This window comes from Cyclopterus lumpus, chromosome 12 (genome assembly GCF_009769545.1).
Source record: "Cyclopterus lumpus isolate fCycLum1 chromosome 12, fCycLum1.pri, whole genome shotgun sequence".
NCBI classification, from domain to species: Eukaryota; Metazoa; Chordata; class Actinopteri; order Perciformes; family Cyclopteridae; genus Cyclopterus; species Cyclopterus lumpus.
The window spans coordinates 4,953,910-4,976,847 of record NC_046977.1 but is presented as its reverse complement, the minus strand read 5'-3'; the positions used below and the strand labels follow the sequence as shown (position 1 = coordinate 4,976,847).

Here is a 22,938-nt window from a genome sequence, read left to right as displayed (position 1 = left end):
ACTCTCCTGTTTTCTATACTCCTTCCTCTTTTCTGGATGGCGATGGCCACCCGATGGCCTATCTGACTGCCGAACACTCAGACCGGCCTGGTGCAAAGCTGCTTACAGCCTCTTTTAGCACACAGCCGAGACAGTCGGGTTTATACTTGATAGGGGATTTCTGCCAGCAGCCAGTCCTCTTTCCCTGCCATAATTAGGTCACCCACATTCACAGTCATGCGCCTCTCAGATGGTGACTCTGTAAGATGTTGGGACCTTCCACACTGGGAACATGGAATGATTTATTAAAAAAAGAAACAGAAAACAATGGAGTTGAATAAATAACCCTTCTTGGCTGTGACAGAAAACTATTTTTCTTTTTTATGTTTCATTTCCTGCTGTGTTCTATTATAGATATTAAGCTATTTCTCACATAACTTAAAACAGCACTTGCTGTGTTCGGTCCTGAAATAGAAGAAGAAGAAGAAGAAGAAAAAAAAGTATGAAGCTATATTCTAGTGTTTGTTCTTCAGATATCCTCTGTGTGGTTCACACACACAGTGTGTGTGAGGTGATATCTTTACATTGGCCTCATTGCTTTGCATGCCGGGTAAATAATCCGCCTTAACCCGATAACATAAACCAAAAAGGACATTGCGTGCGGGGAAAGTTATGTAATTTTTTATATGTTTTTTTTTTTTTGGCGTTGCGTGCAAGAGGACAAGCACAGGGGGCGTGTACCGCCACTAGTGAGACTGATTGGTTCGATTTGGTGACGTCAGTTGTCTGACAGCGCCACGGGCCAATGAGAGTCCTCGCTGTGTCTCCCACCCCCACCGCCTTGTTGGACCTAGAAGGGAGCCTTTTTTTCTTCTTTTTTTTTTTCTCCTTAAGCACGGGGTAACCGTGCCGTTATGTCCGACGGGGCTGCGGTGTTGTTTAACTGTACATTAAACCCGGAATTAAAACGCATATGTGTTCAGCCTCCTTTCTCATCGTCCCGGTAATGGACACCTTGAGGGTCGGGGTGTGTTGAAAAAGTGCCTCCGCGACGCTGAAGTTTTAACCGAAGTTGCAGCGAGAAGAGGACCCGTCGGATTCGCCCCGTGGACTCGGTATGTTCCGCTCACGAAGCCAGCAAACGTTAATATATATATGTATATGTATATTTTTTTAAAGTACTAATGTCAGAATATGTGCTCGTGTTACATGTTTTCTTTCTTGGAGGTTAAACTTAAGTTTTAAGTAGCTTTTCGTCGACTTGCATACCATTTAAAATAAATAAATAAATGTATATACTTAACGTTAGTTATCTGCCATGTTCTTTAGACTACTTAATTAAACGTCGTGCTTTTTACATTTTTTTTATTAAACCTCTCGTGTCGTTCAAACGTGAACTAAAGCCACAAGTTTCTTTTGAAAACTTAACCAAAGGAGGTTTCTGTGTATTTAGGTTGCATAACGATTCACGTTGTGAGGGGAAGCTAATGTTAGCATTCGCATGCTACCCGAATGGCACTGAGGTTGACCCACAGTGTGAATGTTGAATGTACCAGCTAATCACTAATTGAGTTTCCAACAACACATCCTTTTGCTATTGGAAGAGTCCTTTTTGTACCCGGGGGGGGTGGACATTTTCACCAGGGAGAAATGGGACCATAAACTATTCAATTAGGACATTAATTAAAGGCTTAATGGTGCATTTCATCAAATGCATGCCACCACCTTGCTATTAGCATAGTAGAGTTGAAAAGTAAGTTCTTAAATACACATTTTTAATTGTGTGTGTGTGTGTATAGGCAGTAAATCAGTCAAGCCCAAGTATTAAGTAGATTGTGTATTTTTGTATTCTAGATTCTGCCCTTGCAGTATAACATCCACAAGGGCTCCACTTCTGCAGAATCATCCCTTTCTTATTTAGCAGATTTCAGTGTACATCCCAGCTTCGAGTGTGACCTGTGCTCGTCTTATGTAACATGTTTCGAATGGCCTCTGCTCTCATCTTACAGGTCTGGATAGCGTTCTCGAGGCTGCAGCTGCAGGCCATTTTCTGATGGGCGGCATACTGCGAGGCAACTCACCGGGACGACGTCAAATCATTCGGACGAGACGGCAACTGTGAAAGAATGAAGACGAGCTAGAAAGTGTGGTCTCTCCGAAAAGAAATGCAAGGAGGTTTTCTTGGAGGTATACGAATGCGCGGCTATTTGAACTAGCAAATGTTTAGCTGGACTAAAAACACAAGTCAGAGAAACCTGAAGAGTAACTTTGCTTAGTGATTCTTCAAACAAAGGGTCCGCCTTGACACAGAGTGATCAATATGAGTGCTGAAGGCTATCAGTACAGAGCGCTTTATGACTACAAGAAGGAGAGGGAGGAGGACATCAACCTGCATGTGGGGGATATACTGTTGGTAAGCAAAGGAGCACTGGTGGCGCTCGGGTACACCGATGGGCTGGAACAGAAGCCAGATGAGATCGGCTGGCTCCCAGGCTTCAATGAAACCACTCAGGAAAAGGGAGACTTCCCCGGGACATACGTCGAGTTCATTGGGAAGAAGAAGATCTCGCCCCCCACGCCCAAGCCGAGACCCCTCAGACCCTTACCTGAAGCTCCAGGATGCTTCAGGGCGGACTCGGACCCGGAGCAAGGTGAGCTTCACGCCACTCGAAATGTTGAATAATCTGACCATTATTTTCTTGATTTAGTTTTTAAAAAGCTATAACTTAAAATGTTTACATTTCATTGTTCTTTGATGGCGCCAGTAAAAACTACAGGATGTGAACTCCATAATGCCAAATTTACGATAGTGTTAACTTTTGGCACGTTTCAGCTTTGAGCTTGTAAAGATTACCTTTAACGGGGCACACTGAGCAAAACATAACTTCTTTTTTTTTTAGTCATCTTGCCTGAAGATCTAAATATTATCGTGAAGGAACAGCTGTGCCCACCAGATGTGAAATTTAAAACGTTCAAATGGTTGAATATGTTTTCTTCTTTGCAAGGTGCCCTCACTTGTTGTTTGTTTTTTTACCTGGAACCCGTTGTTGACACCATGACGAATTCGCGGTTGAAATGGGGGAAAAAAAAAAACGTAAAAAAACAACTCGCCGAATTTGGATTCGGTGTGAGAAAGATGCTGATTGTGCAGAACAGTTGCGGTTCTCTGGCTACAAGTGGCTCTGTGCCCTGAGCTGTACAGCTGCACTGGATGTGAACCAACTCAGTCCCAGAGGACAATGCTGGCGTTCATCCAGGCTATAGTACACCAGAGCCTATCGGGCCAGCCATATGCTGCCCAGTGGTCATCTGTTGCTCCACTAAGGCACATCTTAAGGGAACCAGCGTTGAGAGAGAGAGAGATGATAAGATCTCTATATACTGGCGATTAAGGCAAATTGTCCTGAAAGCCTTTGGGGAACAGTTAGGATAGCAAAAAAAAAATTGCACCATCCCACATCCTCAAAATGATCTTGTTTACTAGTTTCAAGTAGCAAGATCGCATTGGCTCAAAAACAGTGCTGCTCCTAAAAGCCACAATGCCTCCCTTTCGCCATTCCCTTTTACACGAATTGCACTTAGTGAAACTGAAACGACTTAATGAGAAGCTATTTTTACAGTTCTGACATGTGTAGAGGCGAGCAGTGTTGCCCAATTTGTGTGCACACTTTAACAAACACAAAGACACAAAATCCATCTTTTATTCACTTTGCGTGAGACGGCAAACGAGTCCTAACTCGGCCGGTTCCTTTGGGAGCGAGATAATTAGCTACAAGTGGTTTACGTGGCATCTAGAAACAATAAAAGTAGTGCCTTGTTGTACATGGAGTGTATATAGTTTTTTTTTGTTTTTATAGCAAGTAAGATGTAATTTCTGCGATTTTCAAGACGGCTGCGTTAAAAAAATAAAAATAAAAATCCCCCTTTAAAAAAAATTCTGAATCAATTTAACTGCTCAAAGCCGCAACTTCGAACTGCAATTAAAAACTTGCATCTTTTTAAAGACACTGCGGCTTGCACCGATGTGCGCTCAAGGGCTTTTCTGCTCACCTAAAGAGCAGCTGTAGCTGCCAGGTTTCTAGTTTCTGCCCTTTTTGTGGTGCGATTGTGAAATTCTTCGCAGTGTTTTTTTTTTTTTTTTTTTTTAAGCTGGGGCGAGCGAGGAGCTGTATGAAGGGGGCATGTGTTGAATGGCTGTGTTGTGGTTGAGTGGCAGCGCTGAGCCCCGGAGCGAGTGTGAATGTAGCACCGGGAGAAGAAAAGTCTCTGTGTCCTGGGCTGTGGGAGAGACACACACACACACACACACAGAAAGAGAGCGAGAGGGGGGGGGGGAGAGAGAGAGAAGGGCCCCCCTGGTTGTGGTTAAGGAAGAGAGAGAGAGAGAGAGAGAGAGAGAGAGACCATGTGCTTGCTAAAGGGTCCGTGCAAAGGATAGTGTGCAGAAGGACCAGGACTGGAGCAGAGCTGGGGGCTTGGTAGAGGGGCTGATGCAGGCGTGGGGTACAGGGGGGGGGGCATTGGGCGGGACCCGGGCTCTGCATGCTCAAGGGGGCTTTGAAGAGGGGCTCTGGGATGAAGGCAGGGCTCTTGTTGCTCCCAGAGTGTTTGTGATTTATTGCCCACTACCAAGGGATCTCACTCCCTTCCTCCTACTCCTTTTTTCTTCCACTTCCCCTCCTCCCTTTTTTATTTATTTTTTTTTTTTTTTTAATGTTTTGATAGTTCCTACAGTCAACTCTGGTCCGGGGGGGGGGAAGAGGTGGAGAATGGAGGGCCCTCTCTGAGCCACAGGGGTTTACATGAGTGCAGCAGATGTGGAAGAGGGTGAGGGAAGAAAGAAGAAGAAGAAGAAGACTGGGCTGGGAAACTATTCTGCCTCATTCCAGCTCTCAGGCCTTTTTTTTCCCTTCTTTTTTTAAACATTAACGTGTTGCTCCTTTTTCTGGGCCTCTCAGTTGAGAGGATATGCATGTGTTGGGGCCAACTCGGGAGATTTTAAAACCCAGAGAACCAAAAAGCCCCATTATTCTTTATTTGATTGCTATACAGAAAAAGAAACACAAACATATATTTTTAAAAGCAGATGTTTTAAGCACATTGATACTTTTCTCAATCTCGGTGACGAGGTTCAGTGACCGCCAAGACGATGGTCGCTACGTGGTTAAAAAAAAATAATTGTTCTCTTTCCAACAAGCCACAGTCTGCGCGAACGTTCTTCCAAATGTTCGAGATTGAAGGTGCCGAATAACCAATTGTTGCTCTACGTGCTCTCGCAAGGTTCGGCCTCACATGCCCAGTCTTGTTAAAGAAAAATATTTGATGCCGTCGTCAGGCTTCGTCTTCGTCTGAGGCTCATCATCTTTTCAGTTTCCATGCATCGGGTACAGTACCAACAAAAAAAAAAAAACTTTTAAAAAGCTTTCTGTTGAATATGACTGGAGTACATTTTATTCTTTAATTTTGTATAAAGGCAAAACGTTGATTTTACGATTTTTTTTTTTTAATCAACAGTGCTGTTGATTACCGTTTCACAACATGCGTGTGGTTTAAGATTGGTATACATACACACTTACTACTAAGGGTGTCACGATTTAGATTACATTTTTCAGCTTTCCATGTTTGCAGCCGGCCACAAACAAAACGGCGCAGATTTCGGACGATTTTAGGGTTTTTCACGGTGCATTCAGGGGTACCTCGTAAACTCTTGAGAAACACAGTTATACAGTAACCTCCTGCCATCTAGTGGATCCTCCTTTTTTCCCCAATTGACTGGTGTAATAAATTGTTTTATAAAATTTTGGCTACGTCAAAGTCTACAAATTACACGGCGGGAAAAACAATTTTAAAAAAATCGAAAAATCTAATCCAATCGTGGATTTGGAGAATCGCGACACCGCCTCACTTGCACGTGCACTTTTTTTTTTTTTTTTCCCCCAGTCAAGGACGGTCGCGTGTCGCTTAATCCAATCCGAGTCAAGAGGAAGCACGAACAGTGTTTTTTAATAATTATCTTGTGATGTTTTCTCTGCGGGGCTTAAGGCAGCTGGGGCCAGGAATGTGTTGGAGCTTCTTTTGGTGGTAGGGCCGCGTGGCACAGACTGCATGGTAGACTGATCTGTAGCTTTGTGATGCATCAGTATTGTGCTAAATGCTGATTGCAGTAACTCGGTGCACAATGCATCCGCACAATAAAAGGTTTGCACACTGAATAGGACCCCGGGCGGTTGCTGTTTTACACCGTCGGTGTACTTGCTGCTGGCGTGAAAGCTAATTTAAGGTTTATTTGTCTTTTTTTTTCCTTTTTATTAGTGCTGCTGCGGTGAACTATTTTGTCAAACTTTTTCGTTGCTTAATATTCCCTTGCTACGCTTCCAGCACGAGTAGAGCGGCAGCGAGGGGGAAAAAAAGCACCGCCTGCAGCCGTCGGCTTGTGGTAGTTTCCGACATTGGATTGTGTCACAGGGAGGATTGTTCACCAAATGTTGTGTGTTCGGAAGCCCTCGTTTAACTTGTTGAATGAGTTGTCGCTTCTTTTAAAAAAAAAAAAAAAATGTTTTGGTCTGACCACCAGTCGGAAACTCACGATATTGAGTTAACTATTACATAAGACTGAGACCAATGGTTTGACAAGCTAGATCCAAAGAACGTTTGCCACTAATGCTTGAAATTAACTTTGAAAAGAGGTTGACTAATCAATTCTTTGCGCTCCCTGAAAATTACACCCAAAAAACATGATGTAACATGGCCGAATATAGATCTGAATTAAAACTAGTTTGAGCGAGTATCACTTAAAAAATGCCTTCTCAACTGCTGTAATTATACAGTTTTTTATTTTTATTTTTTATATATATATATATATATATATATATATATATATATATATATATATATATATATATATATATATATATATATATATATGTGTGTATGTGATGTGACAGAGAAAAGATAAGTAATGTAATTTCAGGGCTGAATAAAATCAACATTGCAATTATATTTCGCTCCAAACTGCGCCAGTGGGTGAAAACCTTGAGTTGTGTGGGAGGAGGAGGAGGAGGAGGAGGAGGAGGAGGAGGAGGAGGAGGAGGAGGAGGAGGAGGAGGAGGAGGAGGAGGAGGAGGAGGAGGAGGAGGAGGAGGCACCCTTCGATAGACTTTAAAAAAGTGGTGCAACAAGACGAGGTGAGATGAGAGAGGAGCACAAAGTCGAGGGAGCCAAGGTAGACTAGCCGTGCTTACGGGGGTGTGGCTTTATTTTAGACCGGGGGAGCTTATTTCTCCTCGTTGGGGGGCTCATAATGCAGGTGTGAGAATTATTAGCAATGGAAGCACTTGCTTTCCTCAAAGGGCCTCCTTGTATATCTTTTAAATATGCGGTTCCAGCACACAGCTTCAGTGCACAACTCGCATTGCAGAAGTTACACTTGCAGCCTACATACTTGTGAATAAAACCAAGTTTAATGTGACTTTTACTTTTTTTTTTTTATGTTGTAAATCAATGCAAACAATGACATGTCGGCATATCTCATTTTAATGCGACCGAATTGCAGGAAAATAGAAAATTTAAGCTTAGTTTGAGTGGATTTGAGAGATATTTCCAGCTTTAAAAGTTAACATTTTCATTAACTTCATACTGAATGTGGTCCGTGTCTCCTGAGACCGTATTTCAGGCATTGCGTGTGTCCTCTCTAAGTAGTAGTTGCTCAGTGCACGTGTTGTTATGTGGCCCAAGATGACACCGATTCACAGTTGATTGCAAATCAGGAAACTGATCATTTGTGTAGGTGTTCCTCGACAGTCTGCGCCTTTTTATAGGGTTAATTGTCAGGCTGTAGCAACAGTCTCCTCATTGGCTGTTGCTTAGCTGACGCACTGCATCTTCCACCCTGCAGGGGGAGACATTGCCTGCCCTTTTTTTTATTTTATTTTTTTATTTTTTTTACAAACCGTCTATCAGGCATTGACTAAAACGTATAAGCATGTTAAAGCATGTTTGAGCTTCAATTGGAAATGGGTTTCCGAGAAAAATTCTCTACTTTTTCGAAGTCTGAGTCACGCTTTACATCAGCTGCACCCCTTTTTCATGACTTCTACCCAACAGACAAATCCACATTTTCTTTTCTTTTTGCAATATGTAACACACTCTCCTGGGCCATTTAGTGGCGGGGCTCACCGTTCAGACGAGAAGAAACGGTGTAACCTGAAAACGCCGGTTACTTGAGCAGACCCTCTAAATTTATCCGAAGTGTGTGCTATCTTTAGTGCGCCGGTGGTGCCCCCACGCCTGTCCTGCCCACAGTCTGCAGTCTGTTGGGTTCAGACATACCGTTTCAGCCGCGGGAGATTGTCTCCTCACACACGCACACACACACACACACACACACCACAGCAGCACCAGTGGCAGCTGCATCCACTGCCTCAACTTGCGGTTGACTAACTGACTGGCGGAGGCCTTTTGGGATATCATGAGAAGGTCTGCCAAAAAAAACGCAGGCTTGCCGAGACGTGTCCAAAGGGGCCCCCGCGTCTCCTTGTCCCCCCCTCCCCCTCCCCCCAAGTCGCTGCAAAAACCAACTTCAGTTGAGAGAGTCACGATCAGCTGTTCCAAAACAAAGCAACAGTAATGCATTGTGGTGCGACTGGAGGAACGAATACGATTAGTGTGTTCGGGGCATTGATTACACCGACGGGTATTCTAATTTTCATGCAGAAAGTGCATCCATCGCATGCACACTATGCTTTTTAGTGTGCATGTGTAAACGGCTATACCCGTTTTCCCCGACAGCAGCAAAAGCTACCTCGCTATTGCCATCGTCATTACGGCTTAAATTAACTTCCAAAGTTATTCGTGTGTATTTTTGAACGCGTTTCCATGGTTATTTGCTCCGGCCAGCATGTTCGCCGCTCGATTCACCGTGCCAAAAAAAACAAAAAAAAAACGCTTCCAGACATCATCGCTCGACGGCGCGAAAACATTTCTGCCATATTTTGTCTGCCACTTGATACAAATCCACCGGTGCCATAACTATCACGTCGTTGACGGTACCGAGAAGCACCTCCTATCTTCAGACCCGGCCCCGTGTCACTCGGAGGACAACGGCAGACGGGGAGTAAATAAATAAACCGGCGGATCACTTTGAAAGGTCTTGTTTGGGGGATTATTACGTACATCTAGAGACATGCAAGGTGGATGTCTATTAAACCTTCTGTTGAATAGGTGTGTTAACTTTTTTAAAGGGGTTTACTATTTACAAATTGCCATATTTAAACCCTCTTATAAAGACTTAAGTTTATCAGAAATTGTATCTTTTTATGAAACTAGTCTCTGGATGTTGCAGTCGAGCAATTTACATGGATATGAATATTGTGTGTAGGGGAGGGGTTTCAATTTAATTGAGTTTCTCAGAAAAAGATTGGCAGTAGAATTGGCAGGCGTGTTGGGTATCTTGTCTGGCAGAAAGGTTACATGTCCAAGGTGTGCGATGGCAGTACTACGTGTCTTTGCTTGATCTCTATTTAGGGAAACTCTGGTGTTCCATCTCAGAGTTCACTGCTTCTGAGAAACGCCCCCCCACCACCACCCCTCCCTCCCTACCCTCCCCTCCAGCTTTGTGGTTCCAATAATGTCTTCCAGATGACCAGTTGTCCTACATGGAGTTTTGTGTGTGCTGTGGTTAGAGGGACTTTGGTAATCCAGTTTCTTCACACGCAACATGCCCAGCCTGGGCCAAAGAGGATGTGGATTTGGATGAAGAGGTTCATTATTTGCTTGATTGAACACTCTGCGGTGGAAGAGGGGTGACTCCTTTTTTCGTAATGAGTAGCATGCACGCATCCAGTGGATGCCTGATACAAAAAAAATAAAAAATCTTATTAATTTTTTCGGTAGAAAGAAAGAAAAATATGCTCACTAGAAAGGGTCCCATTCATAGTTTCTCGAGCGCTTTTTGAAACTGCAGACTCTGTGTTGGAACAGTCGAGCCTTTCAGAAAAGTGCCCTTTCAACAAAAAAAAAAAAAATACGCCTTTGCAAATCCAAATAAAACCCCCGTGCCAACCGCCTTCATCCTTTCATGTCCACACCTGGGTGCAAAGTTCTGAAGTCAAAATTTGGAGAGAAAAAAACAAAAAACTGAGACCTGGTTTACCTCACATCACCGGGTATTTGCTTATTTCCACCAAACCCTGAACCTCCTGTTCCTGAATCAAGTCGGAGGCAGTCCTCTGGTCTCGTACCGGCTTCCTTTCTTCACGTTGTTTTTGAGAGCCGTGCACCTTTTTGTTGGTTCAGATGAAGTTCTGCCCCTCGCTGCATTAAATGTAAACATTCGTCCCAACTTCTGAAACCTCTGACGTCTAGCAGACCCATTTTATTTGCGTACGGGCCACATTAAATCTCCTTTTTCGTGTGCTTTTAATTCTGTTTTTAAATAACCTAAAACCCCCCCAAAATAATTCATTGTCACCACTTGCCAGAAATGGGCCAAACTGCACCTCCTCCACTGCTCCTCTGTCTCAGGGCGTCCCCCAGGGTTCGGTGCTCGGTCCTCTTCTGTTCATCCTCTACCTGCTCCCTCTTGGTAACATCATACGTCATCACGGTCTCCTCTTCCACTGCTACGCTGATGATGTCCAGCTCTACATCCCCACAAAAGCCATTACCACTACTACTCATTCCACTCTGACAAACTGCCTCACTGACATTAAATCATGGATGAAAACCAATTTTCTCAAACTCAACTGTGACAAATCGGATATGATCATCATCGGCCCCAAATCTCTTCTGCCTCACCATTGACAACTCCACTCTGTCTCCCTCCCCTCACATCCGCAACCTCGGAGTCATGTTTGACAGCAACCTCTCATTTGAACAACACATCAAACCAGAACCTCCTTCTTCCACCTAAAAAACATCTCAGCCCGTCTCCGCCCATCACTTTCCTCATCTGCTGCTGAAACTTTAATCCAACGCCTTCATCACCTCCAGGATTGACTATTGCAATAGTATTCTTTATGGCACATCTTCCAAAATCCTAAACAATACATCCAGAACGCTGCTGCTCGCCCACTCCCGTTACCGTGATCACATCACCCCTGTTCTCCAGAGCCTTCACTGGCTCCCCGTCCCACAACGGAGCCAATACAAAATCCTTCTCCTCACTCACAAAGCCCTCCATAATCAGGCCCCCTCCTACCTCACCGACCTGCTCCACCACCACACTCCATCCCGTTGGCTTCGCTCCTCTGATGCCGATCTCCTGTCCATCCCACATAGGACCAAGCACCGGACGTGGGGTGACAGAGCCTTCTCCATATCTGCCCCCTCCCTCTGGAACTCTCTCCCCAAACTCATCCGAGACTGCACTGATCTTTCCTCATTCAAATCACAAATCAAAACCCACCTGTTCAGAACTGCTTTTAATGTGTGATTGTTTTTGTTTTCTTATCAGGGTCCGAGCGACTCAAAGTCCCTATTTATTTGTTTTACCTGTATTTTAGCTATTGTTATTTATTTATTTTTAACTTTTAGGATGTTTTAATTATGTGAATTGTCTTTGAGTATTATCAAAAGCGCTATATAATATTTGTTTATCAAAGGAGAGCAAGCAGCATCATATTGCATCAGACAGGTGGAAAACGGAGAACTCGTTCACCTTCTCATGCTCCTCGGCCTATTGCGTAACGGAGCTCTCTGGCGATCACATGATCAAAGGTGTGAAGCCATTGTGTACTTCCTGCTTTTTTTTTTCTTGTGATAATTAACTAGTTTTTTTTTTTTTTAGGTTTTGGGGGGTTATGATGTGCATTTTTCTCTACTTTGGCACATTTTATAGAAGAAGGTCAGTCTAGAAAATAATCTGAAGATTAAGCCCCGACTGCTTGTAACTACTTTTGGCAGTACGCCCAAAATGACATTCATTGTGCATCAGAAAAAGTAAATAAAATACACCACAAGATTAAGCACTGATCCATAAGGACTCCTTTTTATAAAGCACCGTGTACTCTTTTTTTTAAAAATCTGTTTGTTTGACGACCTGTTGTTGTTGTTGTTACCTCCAGGCTTCTGTCTGCTGGACTTGACGGAGCAGTTTTCCCTCCCCGAGACCAGCCCACCCATGCTGGCCAGACTGCTGGAAGCCATTGAGAGGAAAGGTGAGCTTGACCGAGAAAATCTCTCTCAGTGACGACTGCACAGAACCGAACGGTCCAATACATGTAATGATTTGTGTTTTCGGAATTTTTTTTTTTTTTTTAATGCAGGTCTGGAAAATCCCACTTTATATCGGACATTTACTGCTGGTGGTGGACTTGAAATCAGGCAGTATTTTGATTGTGGTGAGTAGTTATTTTTTTTTGCATCATCTCTGTGTGATGGTAGTAAGTCCCCCAATCGTTGAGTGGGAAGAAGACTAAAAAGAGGAAGTCTCTCATAGAAGAGAAATAATAACGGACCAACGGAGATAAATGTGTGACGTGACCGAAATAAAAGAGGATGTGTGCATAACTGTTCAAAAAAAGGAATGCACAAGGCTTTCTGTAGGCTCTATCATGCATGATACAGTTTTGCAGAGTTTAAGTTTGGAGTTTTTCCATCATATCTGGTTTTGTGCTTCAGACCCTCCCTTACCGGACCTGGATCCTGTGGAACTTCCCGTCCTGTGCGACGGTCTGCGCAGGTACCTGCAGGATCTTCCCCAGCCCGTCATCCCCACTGCAATATACGCTCAGATGGTCCACACTGCCAAAGGTGAGACCAGATGGCCCCCTGAGCACAGATGCACCGATCATTTCCTTACTGTACAAGAAAACAGAACTGCAACCCCCCTGCACACAAGACACCAAGTGTAAAACCATAAAATAGATAATTTGTGTATTTTGTCTCAATGAGTCTTCTGTCACTTAGCTTGCTTTCTCTGTTGCAAGCACAGACACACTTTTCTCCAACCACACGCACTGTTCTGTCGCGCGGCATTCTCTTGCTGTCACATGGCCAGAAACAGGATATCTGTGGTTTAATGGGAACTAAAACCTGCCTGAGAGTTTATCTCTAGCATCTCTGAGCAGCCAATCACCTGCCAGTGTACCTTACGCTCATTGCCTACCACACAATCTCTCTGCGGTTTCGTAACCCAATTGCACACGATGTGCTATTTTCCATCCGTCCCTCCAGTTTCTTCTTCTTTTTTTTTAAAAAACATCTTTCATTTCTAGCTCTTCTTTGACTCTTTTGACCTTTTTTCTGTTTTCAACAGAGGCGGTGAATCCTGAAGAATGTGCCCAGCTACTACGCCGCATCGGCAGCACCCCGAGCCTGCCTCCCCAATACTGGCTAACCCTCCACTGTCTGCTGAGGCATTTCTCCAGAGTGTGCCAAAACAGCTCCAAGAACCTGCTCAGTGCCAGAGCCCTGGGCGAGATCTTCAGCCCGGTGCTGTTCAGACAACAAGCCACCAGGTGGGTGTTCGGCTCCGACGGCGAACAGCGACGCAGCGGAAAAAAAACGAGTGTGCGAGCTCGACCGTGCAACTCAAACACACATTTTAGGCTCACACACACACACACACACACACGTACACACAGTCGGAGCGCAGTCTGTCAGGCACTCGCAGGTTTTTAGCTGCACGCGATTTATATAGGTTGGAGCTTTTCTACTTACCAGCTGTGCTGCGCAATTAAAGTAGATAAGCCTGAATTACCATCAGATTTGAAGCCAGCGCAGAGCGGCACAGACTTTCACCTGGGCTGTAAAACACACACTTTATGTTAACTTTTCTTCCCCCCCCCACACAGTTGTGAACCCAGCTCGGATGCTCACATCAAGATCATTGAAGTTCTGGTGACCAGTGAATGGAGTGAAAGTCAGGCAGCTCCAGGTATTTAACAACTTCATTTTTTTTTTTTAGACTCCCGTCTTCCACAAAGTTTGAAATGCTGTTGGTGGAACGTTGTTTATGTAATAACTTAATGAGCATTACATCGGTCCTGATATGTAGCGTGTATTAGTGGGTGAGGAGCTTGGTTGTATGTTCTGCAGAACGAGAACTGAACGCCCTCAGATAAGAACTATTAATAGCTTGAAGAAAGATGTTGAGACTTGCAACTGCTGCAGTTGTAGAGGGCCATGGAGTACACAGTGGCGGGCGAGTTAACCACTATATTAGGTTACGGGTCAGAGTTTTAACAGGAAAAACATCCCCCGATTGTCTTTGTGGTACAATGTTCAGAAAGGTTTACCTGAGAAAGTTTCTTTCTTTTTTTGGGGGGAGATTGCAAGTTACCTTTTTTAGAAATTAAATATTGCATTCAGTTTTTAAAGTTTACAAAATGGTTTCCATGAGAATTAGTTGGATACAAAGTGCAACTCTTTTTTTCTTTTTTGCTGAGCGTGATGAATGTGGTTGCCTGTGAATTTCCATTTCACAAATAACCGTGTGAGAACGCAAGATAGATAAATATCTTCTGAACAAATTCTGTTTTTCTTCTTTTAGGACACGTGTGATGTTATTAGTCCGTAATATATCAAACACACACACAGAGAGAGCTGCACAAAGTCTGGTTTCATGGCCGGTGCAGTGGTGGTCTGCCATAGCTGAAGCTGGTCTGGTGGTTTGTGTGAGTGCACAGCATTGCGTGGCACAGTTATGTTTTCACAGCGCTAGTTAAAAGCACGGTCGTTGGCTGGCCCTGGACTGGCTGTGGCTGTTTAAACATTTTATTACCTGTTAGGTCTATTTATAATGTTCCTGTGCATGGGCCACTCTCAGCTGTCAGTAATTTGCACCTGCGGGAGCACTTTGGCACTCGGATGGAGGGATGGATTGAAGGGCGGCCAGGCCGGCGGGCAGGACACAAACCTCGAAACACTTTTCTTTTTTTTTAAGTTCTTTTTTACACACACACACACACACACACATTTATATAAACACAGGACCCAGTCAAAGATACAACAAAGTTCAAGTGTGCCGAGCTGGTTTCAGTCACCTGTCTTCTACAGACGACAACTGGGTCGCAAGAAGAGAGAGGAAGAATAGACTTTGTCAATACACATGTACATTTGGTACATGTGTTTCTGTGAAGTGTGTGTGTGTGTGTGTGTGTGTGTCTGTGTCTGCGTGCCTCCTCCCAGTTACTGCGTGCCTATTTTAAGTAAGCGACAAAAGGCCCACTTAGATTTGGTTGGCTGGAAAGTCGGCCTGCTCCACAGAGCGCTTCTTGTTAAGTGAGGGCTGCTTCTAGTTTCTAGGGCCACTCTGCCCCCCCCACCTTCCACCCCTCCCCTCCTACCCCCCCCCCCCCCATCCTGTCCTCCCTACGCCTGGATCTCCACATGTCCTCCCTGCCTCAAAGTGCCCAGCTCAGCAAATATTTGAAACTTTGCAAGTTAATCATAAGACTGAACTCCCCCTGCCTCCTCCTTTACAAACAGAGCGAGGGAGCGAGGGAGGGAGGGAGGGAGGGAGGGAGGGAGGGAGGGAGGGAGGGAGGGAGTGACCGACCAACCAACGAGAGAGAGAGAGAGAGAGAGAGAGAGAGAGAGAGAGAGAGAGAGAGAGAGAGAGAGAGAGAGAGAGAGAGAGAGAGAGAGAGAGAGAGAGAGAGAGAGAGAGAGAGAGAGAGAGAGAGAGAGAGAGAGAGAGAGAGAGAGAGAGAGAGAGAGAGAGAGAGAGAGAGAGAGAGAGAGAGAGAGAGAGAGAGAGAGAGAGAGAGAGAGAGAGAGAGAGAGAGAGAGAGAGAGAGAGAGAGAGAGAGAGAGAGAGAGAGAGAGAGAGAGAGAGAGAGAGAGAGAGAGAGAGAGAGAGAGAGAGAGAGAGAGAGAGAGAGAGAGAGAGAGAGAGAGAGAGAGAGAGAGAGAGAGAGAGAGAGAGAGAGAGAGAGAGAGAGAGAGAGAGAGATGCATAACTGGCACGAGTGGCTGCTTTCAGAACAGGCAGCACTGACACCGGGGCAGCTACCGCTAATCATTAACTATCTGCCTCCATGTGAGCAAGAAAGAGAGAGAGAGACTCAGCCCTTTACCACACTCACAGCAGGAACACACTCAGTCAGCTAGACAAGTCGCATGTTGCACCTGCCTCACGCCGAGCGGATTACCTGGATTTCTTTAAGAAGCCCATAAAGCTGTTACCTTTTTTTTTTATTTTATTAAGAATTCTTTAAAAAAAAAAAATAGAAAAAGTCGCTTATCAACTATGAAATGGAGCTTCACTGGAGAATCTGTTGGATTTAATTTACCATTTGGGAATAAAAGAGAAGCCACAAAGAAGAAAGTGTTGATTCCACAAAACATGCACAGTTTACAACGTAAGTTTTGATGTTCTGCATCTTTTCTTTTTAAATTGTCGTACGAAAGCGGAGCGTTGTGTTTTCTGCCGCTTCTGTCTTCGGGTGTTTTTTTTTTTTTTTTTTTAAAAGCAAAATCTGCTTGAAGAATAAGACACAAATACCAGAGCCTACAGAGAGACCAGAACCAGAATAATAGGTTTTTTTGTTTCCTTCAAGCCTCCAGTCAGAGATGCCAGTGAACAGTTTTGCCTCTGGCTGCTGCTAACGCCGTATATTTTAGTCTCGCAGACTGCACATAAAACTGTGCTTCACTCTAAGGCAAGTTTTAATAGTTCAATAAAGATTTTAATTACCGACTTAATATTCCAACAGGAATGTGTATCAACACGGTGGAGAACTGCAAGTTTATTTTAAGTATTCTTACCCAACAGATGATGATAATGTTCATATGCTGGAGTTTCCTTGCACTTCCTAAAGAAAGGGGAACAGACTTTTGCCATTTAAACCTTTTTCTCTCTCTCTTTTTTTTTTTTTTTAAAACACTGACTTGTTGTTAATCTGCTCAGTTTAGTTCATTCTTAAATTGAGCACGTAGGTGCATGTGTCACCGTGAACCCGGCAGGGCCGTGTCCTCATACCGTACCGAGAACCCAGGTCTATTTTAATGTCACTCAGGAAATCAAGAGAGTTATCTCCTGTCATTTCATGAGTGTCACGCTGTGGGGGGATTACAGGCGTATTTCGGAGCTCTGGGTGCCGCTGACCGGACCAGGCATTATAATTTAGCTGCGTACGTGCTGCTGCAGCAGAGCTGGCTTTGTCTGAGTGCCAGCAGTGGGCCGGACTAAACCTCCGCACGACACATGCTGAGAGGAGGGGCTGAGCAACCTGCAGGGGAGGGAGAGGGAGGGAGAGAGAGAGAGAGAGAGAGAGAGAGAGAGCGCAGCCGAGCTCGACAGAGGGGGAGAGGATGACAGAGGAAAAAGCATGGAAACAAGCTGCAGGTCCTTTTTCTTCTCCTCTGCTCGCGGAGATGCACAGCTGCTCTTAAGATGGACGCGTACTAGGACGTGACGGTGGCCGCTGCAGAGAGAATGTTTTTTTTTTGTTTCCCCGTTAAGCTGCAGAATTGAAACCGAGAGGTAAAAGGTAAATGGACTTTCAGAATGACCTCATCACTCTTGGGAAAGATGCAGGAGCGGTTGGTGACGAACCCCCTCGTGTGATTGGCTGTGGGAAGTGATGTAACACGTTACTGAGCAGGCTGCCCCTATGGCTTTTCAAATGGATATTTAGGTGGTTGTCTACGGAACTTTTTAGTTTTTGTGCCTCTGCAAAAATATTTTTGCAGTGGGCAAGCTGCACGTCTGTAGACGTGTGTCTGTGGAGCTGTGTTAAAGACTGGGTTGTCCACATATGTGGGGCTGAGAATCATAAGTTTCTTGTGTAATCCGAAGAGGAAATGCAATGCGATTGGAAGGCAAAGGTGCTGAGAAGTGCAGCGGAAACGACGAGCTGCGGTCGAGACGGTTCGGCTGCATTTTGCACAGATTGTCAAGCTTTGTGTTTTTTTTCTGCCATGCAGCGACGGTGGCCGTCTGGCGAGTGAGTGCACGCACACACAGGCCTGTGGTCGTCGATGAGCCCGAGACCTGCGAGAGAGGTCCATTGTAGCAGAAAGGGTGGTGAACAAAGGCAGCGCAGATTTGTGGGTTAAAAATAGCCCGCTACCTTTTTGCTCTGCTTCGACTAGCGTCACTGAAACCGCCGGCTTCTGAGCAGCAGATTCAAGACGTCTGTTTTTAGATCACCGCCGTAAAATATTCCATCACTTGATTATCACGTGAAAACTCATAAAGATGCAAACGCATCTGACCCCCGAGTGCTGCCTTAAAGCTGCATGGCGGGGTGGAAGGAGCTCTAACGGTCTGGTTTATGAATCTGGTTATTTAGGATTTAAAGCTGGGTATTTGCTGCTGGAGAGGGGCGTCAATTTTTCATCCCTATTTTAATCAATGGGGGGGGGGAGAAAAAAAAAAAAGAGAAGAGCGCCACAGAGCGTGTGCGTGAATCCCGGCGTCTGCAGAATGTTCTAAAAACTCAATGTAGCGGATCTCAAATTTGGCCTCCGGTTATTGTTGTGTTTTTTCTCTCCCGCCACTTTTAAAAACGAGTAAATGAATGGTTCCATTAAAGTTGAAGAAGCCGTTTTAATGTGACCGTTGGCACCAACGGGCTCCGCTTCACTGTCTTTTTATTTACATTCTGCATTCGCTCCTCTTCTCTCCCCCCTACAGCTCTACCTCCAAAGCCACCCAAGCCCACACCTGTGACTAACAACGGCATGAACAACAACATGGCGCTACAAGACGCCGAATGGTACTGGGGAGACATCTCGAGGGAGGAGGTCAACGAGAAGCTGAGGGACACTGCGGACGGTACTTTCTTGGTGCGAGACGCCTCCACTAAGATGCACGGAGACTACACTCTGACTCTGAGGTGAGTTTTAAATCCCTTCCCCCTTATCTGACGTCTGTTTTTCTTTTAATTCACGGAAGGTAGCTTAACCGGTTTTGCATCTTTTTGTTTGTGTCTTACAGGAAAGGAGGAAACAACAAGCTCATTAAGATATTCCATCGGGATGGGAAATACGGCTTCTCAGACCCGCTGACCTTCAGCTCAGTTGTTGAGCTCATCAACCACTATCGCAACGAGTCACTGGCTCAGTACAACCCCAAGCTAGACGTCAAGCTGCTGTACCCGGTCTCCAAACACCAGCAGGTGAGACGTCGGCTCACAGCCTCCACTAGCGAGCCGAGCGTTTGCTTAACTTCATGCAAAGTTCACTGCAACTTTTTTTGCATGAATCTTTTCTCAGGATCAGGTGGTGAAAGAAGACAACATAGAAGCTGTGGGGAGGAAGCTGTGCGAGTACCACCAGCAGTACCAGGAGAAGAACAAAGAGTACGACCGTCTGTATGAAGAGTACACCAGAACTTCACAAGTGAGTACCGTCCACGGTCGAACTACCGGCGAGGAACTTTCACCCCGCGATATTTGCGCGACGCTCGTGCTTACGCTGTGCCTCTGCTTCCAGGAAATCCAAATGAAAAGGACGGCCATCGAGGCTTTTAACGAAACCATAAAGATATTCGAGGAGCAATGCCAAACACAAGAGCGGTACAGCAAGGAGTACATCGAGAAGTTCAGGAGAGAAGGCAACGACAAGGAGATCCAGAGGTACGAATACGCCACACTTTGCCATATCACTTAGGGGGGAGGGGAGCGCCACATTAGATAATTAATTATAAGTAATAAGTTGAATTGTGTTTAAAGAAAATTGTCTTTGTTGCTTTCAGGATTATGGGCAACTACGAGAAGTTGAAGTCCCGGATTAGCGAAATCGTAGACAGCAAACGCAGACTGGAGGAAGATCTGAAAAAACAGGCGGCCGACTACAGGGAGATCGACAAGAGGATGAACAGCATCAAGCCAGACCTGATCCAGGTCCGCAAGACCAGAGACCAGTATCTCATGTGAGTGCGGCTGCTCCCCGAAAACGTCCACGCTTCCCTCCCGGAGAAAAGCCCAACTGGATCTGACCCGGTTTCTAATGTTTTCTCCTCTCTTGCAGGTGGTTGACCCAGAAGGGAGTCAGGCAGAAGAAACTCAACGAGTGGCTCGGAATCAAGAACGAGAACACGGAAGAGTGAGTACCCCGTTTTTTAAAATTTCAAATCAAATCAAATGACCATTAAAACAAAAGAGAAACAAACCCCGCCTTTCACCTCGCAGCTCACACGCGTCTCTTTTCTTTTTTTGGTTTTTCTTCCAGTCAATATTCTATGGTGGACGACGACGAAGACCTTCCTCATCACGACGAGCGGGCCTGGAAGCTGGGCAACATCAACCGACTGCAGGCGGAGGCTCTCCTCCAGGGCAAGAGAGACGGAACATTCCTGGTTCGAGACAGCAGCAAAGCGGGATGCTACGCCTGCAGCGTTGTGTACGTATCTCGTCGAAAAACGGCTGCTAGAGGAGAGAATCTACAGACAATGTCGTCTGTAGTTATTTAAGGTTAAAGCTGTGGCTTGTGAGAACCTGATTCCCCCCCGAGACAAATCAAGAGGGGCGTCCTCCAAAGTTAGTCTCCTTAGGTCAAAATGTGACTTGTTTGTGGACATGCAAAGACATTTTATCCTAAATAGACTTGTAACTGTGGAAGATATCAACTAGTGTAAGACTGCTGCTCCTACGATCTTCAGATCCCATTGAGAGTGATCTCTCGTTGTCCAGTATGATTCCAGCAGTCTTAATGTACATCTGGGCTCAGATTAATTGTTGGTAGAAGTTGTAAAAACAGCGTGCGGTTTGCGGGGTTTCTATAAAGAAACAAGTGGTCGTAAAGAATTTCTTTTTATTTTATTTGTTTTATTTGCCTGCAAGCCACCGAGCAGATTGTGACCGGTTCTCTCTCCTCTCTTTGCAGCGTGGACGGTGAGGTGAAGCACTGCGTCATCAACAAGACCCCCTCAGGTTTCGGCTTCGCCGAGCCGTACAACCTGTACAGCTCCTTGAAAGAACTCGTACTCCACTACCAGCACACGTCTCTGGTCCAGCACAATGACTCTCTGAATGTGACGCTAGCGTACCCCGTGTACACCCAGCAGAGGCGGTGAGGTTCCCCGGCTGTTTTTCCACACGGGACACTCAAAGAAGAAGAAGAAGAAAAAGGAAAAAAAGGCCTTGTGATGAGTTGGGATATATACACACATATATATATATATATATATATATATATATATATATATATATATATATATATATATATATGTGTGTATCTATGTGTCCTCGGGACCCTATGATTTATAACACGCAGACGCGCGAGAAAAGGAGGGCTCTGTTTGCCCCGACTCGGACTTGAAATTGGAGGAGAAGGAAAGCGGTAAAAGCCTGAAGCGTTTCAGTGACTCTGCCCGAGCCCGAGGCGAGTCTGAATGTAGATTTATTTCTCTCTCGCTTTTTTTGTTTTTTTGTTGTTGTTGTTGTTTTTGTCGGAGCGGAGAATACCGGCGGGAAAAAAAACTGCTGAACTCAGTCGCCGGCAGGAGGATGAGGAGGAGGAGGAGGAGGAGGAGGAGGATGATGAGGAGGAGGAGGATGATGAGGATGTTTTCCGAGGCCTTTTCCTTAACGGTGCTCGTTCTTTTTTCAAAGCTTTACCAGCCGGGGGGGAAAACGTCGAATCGCAAACAGATAAACTCTTCGAATGGAACTATACTCACCGGCCACACCGCTGTTCTCCCCCCCCCCCCCCCCCCCCCCCCCCCCCCCCGCCCTCCTCCACCACCTTTTTGTTTCTTTCCCTTCATCTTTGTGCGTCTGTGTTTCTGCACAAGTGTTTGTGTGTGTGTGCGTGCGTGTTTGCGATTGTGTGAGTGTGTGTGTGTGTGTGTGTGTGTGTGTGTGATTGTCCATGTGACCAAAACCCATAGAATCAGGTAAATGTGTGATGTCGGGGCAGGCTGTGTAACACATTTGCTTGTGTTAACTGTTCAGTAGCAGACCATGGATCAGCTGATAAATGTAGCAAAATGGCACTTTTTAAAACAAAGTTGTAATTTCTTTTATTTTATTTTTTTGTTGTTGTTGGAAAAAAAGACTCGTATGGACTTTTTATGAGAAGAGGCAGAAGGAGACGAGACTTCCGCATCCTGCCTTCACACTGTTGAGCATTATAGTGCAGACGTGAACTTTTGGTCTTTACTGTGGGGCGGGTGAAACTATGAATGGACTTTAAAAACTATTTCATGTACACGTGTGAAAATGTGCAAAGTCGTGAATCAAAAGTGCACCATACCAAAAAGGATCCGTTTCTGTTTTTAGTTCATATTCTGATCTGCTATGCAATTCTTTCTCTTTATTATTTCTTCAGAATTGCGTTTCATTCTGTCGCAAACAAAACCCACAATATAAGCTTGTTTTATTGCTTGAAAGGCATCTTTTGCTGTGCGAAAATATCCAAAAGGATATTTTGAGTCAAAATGCCAAGATACAGTTAAAAAGAAAAATAATAATAAAAAAAAAAAATGCTTATTTTTTTTTTTTTTTTTTAAAGATGATAATAATAGCAACATACACTTTATTATAAATTACTTTAACAACTGGTATAAAGATGGAAAAAAATGATGAGTTTTTTTTTTGGGGCTTCAACCTAATGTTCTTCTCAGGCAGAGAGAGGCCTTCTGGGTACTATTTTTCTCACGAGACGGACAAAGAAAGCACTCGGGAGGACGAGACGACGGGGATCGTACGACCCCACGCGTCACCATCGCCGCGGCAACCACAGCTATAGATTTATTTTGTTATAAAATATATATGTTCCCCCAACGCGAGAATATATCAAAGCAGACCGGATCATTGTTGTTTAAAAGATCGGCACACATTGTCCACTTAGTATTTTTCTGTATCAGAAAATCACTGTTTACGTAAGTGGATCGGCTCATTTCAGATGGTCTTTAATTTCATATTTTCACCGAGGACAAAACGTGAGAAAACATTTGTAAACCCGCCCCCCCCACATCTTTTATTCTCTTTTTGTTTTTGTTTTTTTAAGTTACGGTACACTTGTGATAATTAAACAAACGTTTTTTTTTAGTTTTTTTTTTTTAAA

General features: G+C 44.7%; 1 protein-coding gene across 3 annotated transcripts; it reads left to right on the top strand.

The window, feature by feature from the left end:
• Positions 1-859: 859 nt before the first annotated feature.
• On the top strand, positions 860-22,080 carry pik3r1 (phosphoinositide-3-kinase, regulatory subunit 1 (alpha)). 3 transcript variants are annotated; one of them, XM_034546408.1, is made up of 15 exons: positions 860-1,094; positions 1,989-2,630; positions 12,042-12,134; positions 12,243-12,317; positions 12,598-12,729; positions 13,235-13,436; positions 13,773-13,855; positions 18,563-18,764; positions 18,866-19,046; positions 19,144-19,269; positions 19,363-19,505; positions 19,625-19,801; positions 19,900-19,974; positions 20,101-20,271; positions 20,755-22,080. In XM_034546408.1, exons 2-15 carry the CDS (start codon positions 2,300-2,302, stop codon positions 20,942-20,944), a joined length of 2,181 nt encoding a protein of 726 aa, XP_034402299.1. In that variant the 5' UTR covers positions 860-1,094; positions 1,989-2,299; the 3' UTR covers positions 20,945-22,080. The 3 variants fall into 3 exon arrangements, with proteins under 3 accessions (XP_034402299.1, XP_034402300.1, XP_034402301.1); XM_034546409.1 differs by lacking the exons at positions 860-1,094; positions 1,989-2,630; positions 12,042-12,134; ... (2 more) ...; positions 13,235-13,436; positions 13,773-13,855 and adding an exon at positions 15,860-16,283; XM_034546410.1 differs by lacking the exons at positions 860-1,094; positions 1,989-2,630; positions 12,042-12,134; ... (2 more) ...; positions 13,235-13,436; positions 13,773-13,855 and adding an exon at positions 17,175-17,414.
• Positions 22,081-22,938: the final 858 nt, after the last annotated feature.

What these genes read in the sequence shown, in the direction of transcription:
- pik3r1 (XM_034546408.1), top strand. Translation starts at nt 2,300, where the DNA reads ATGAGTGCTGAAGGCTATCAGTACAGAGCGCTTTATGACTACAAGAAG. An exon ending in GGACTCGGACCCGGAGCAAG is followed by an intron (nt 2,631 to 12,041) that starts GTGAGCTTCACG and finishes TGTTACCTCCAG; the next exon opens with GCTTCTGTCTGCTGGACTTG. An exon ending in TGAAAGTCAGGCAGCTCCAG is followed by an intron (nt 13,856 to 18,562) that starts GTATTTAACAAC and finishes TCCCCCCTACAG; the next exon opens with CTCTACCTCCAAAGCCACCC.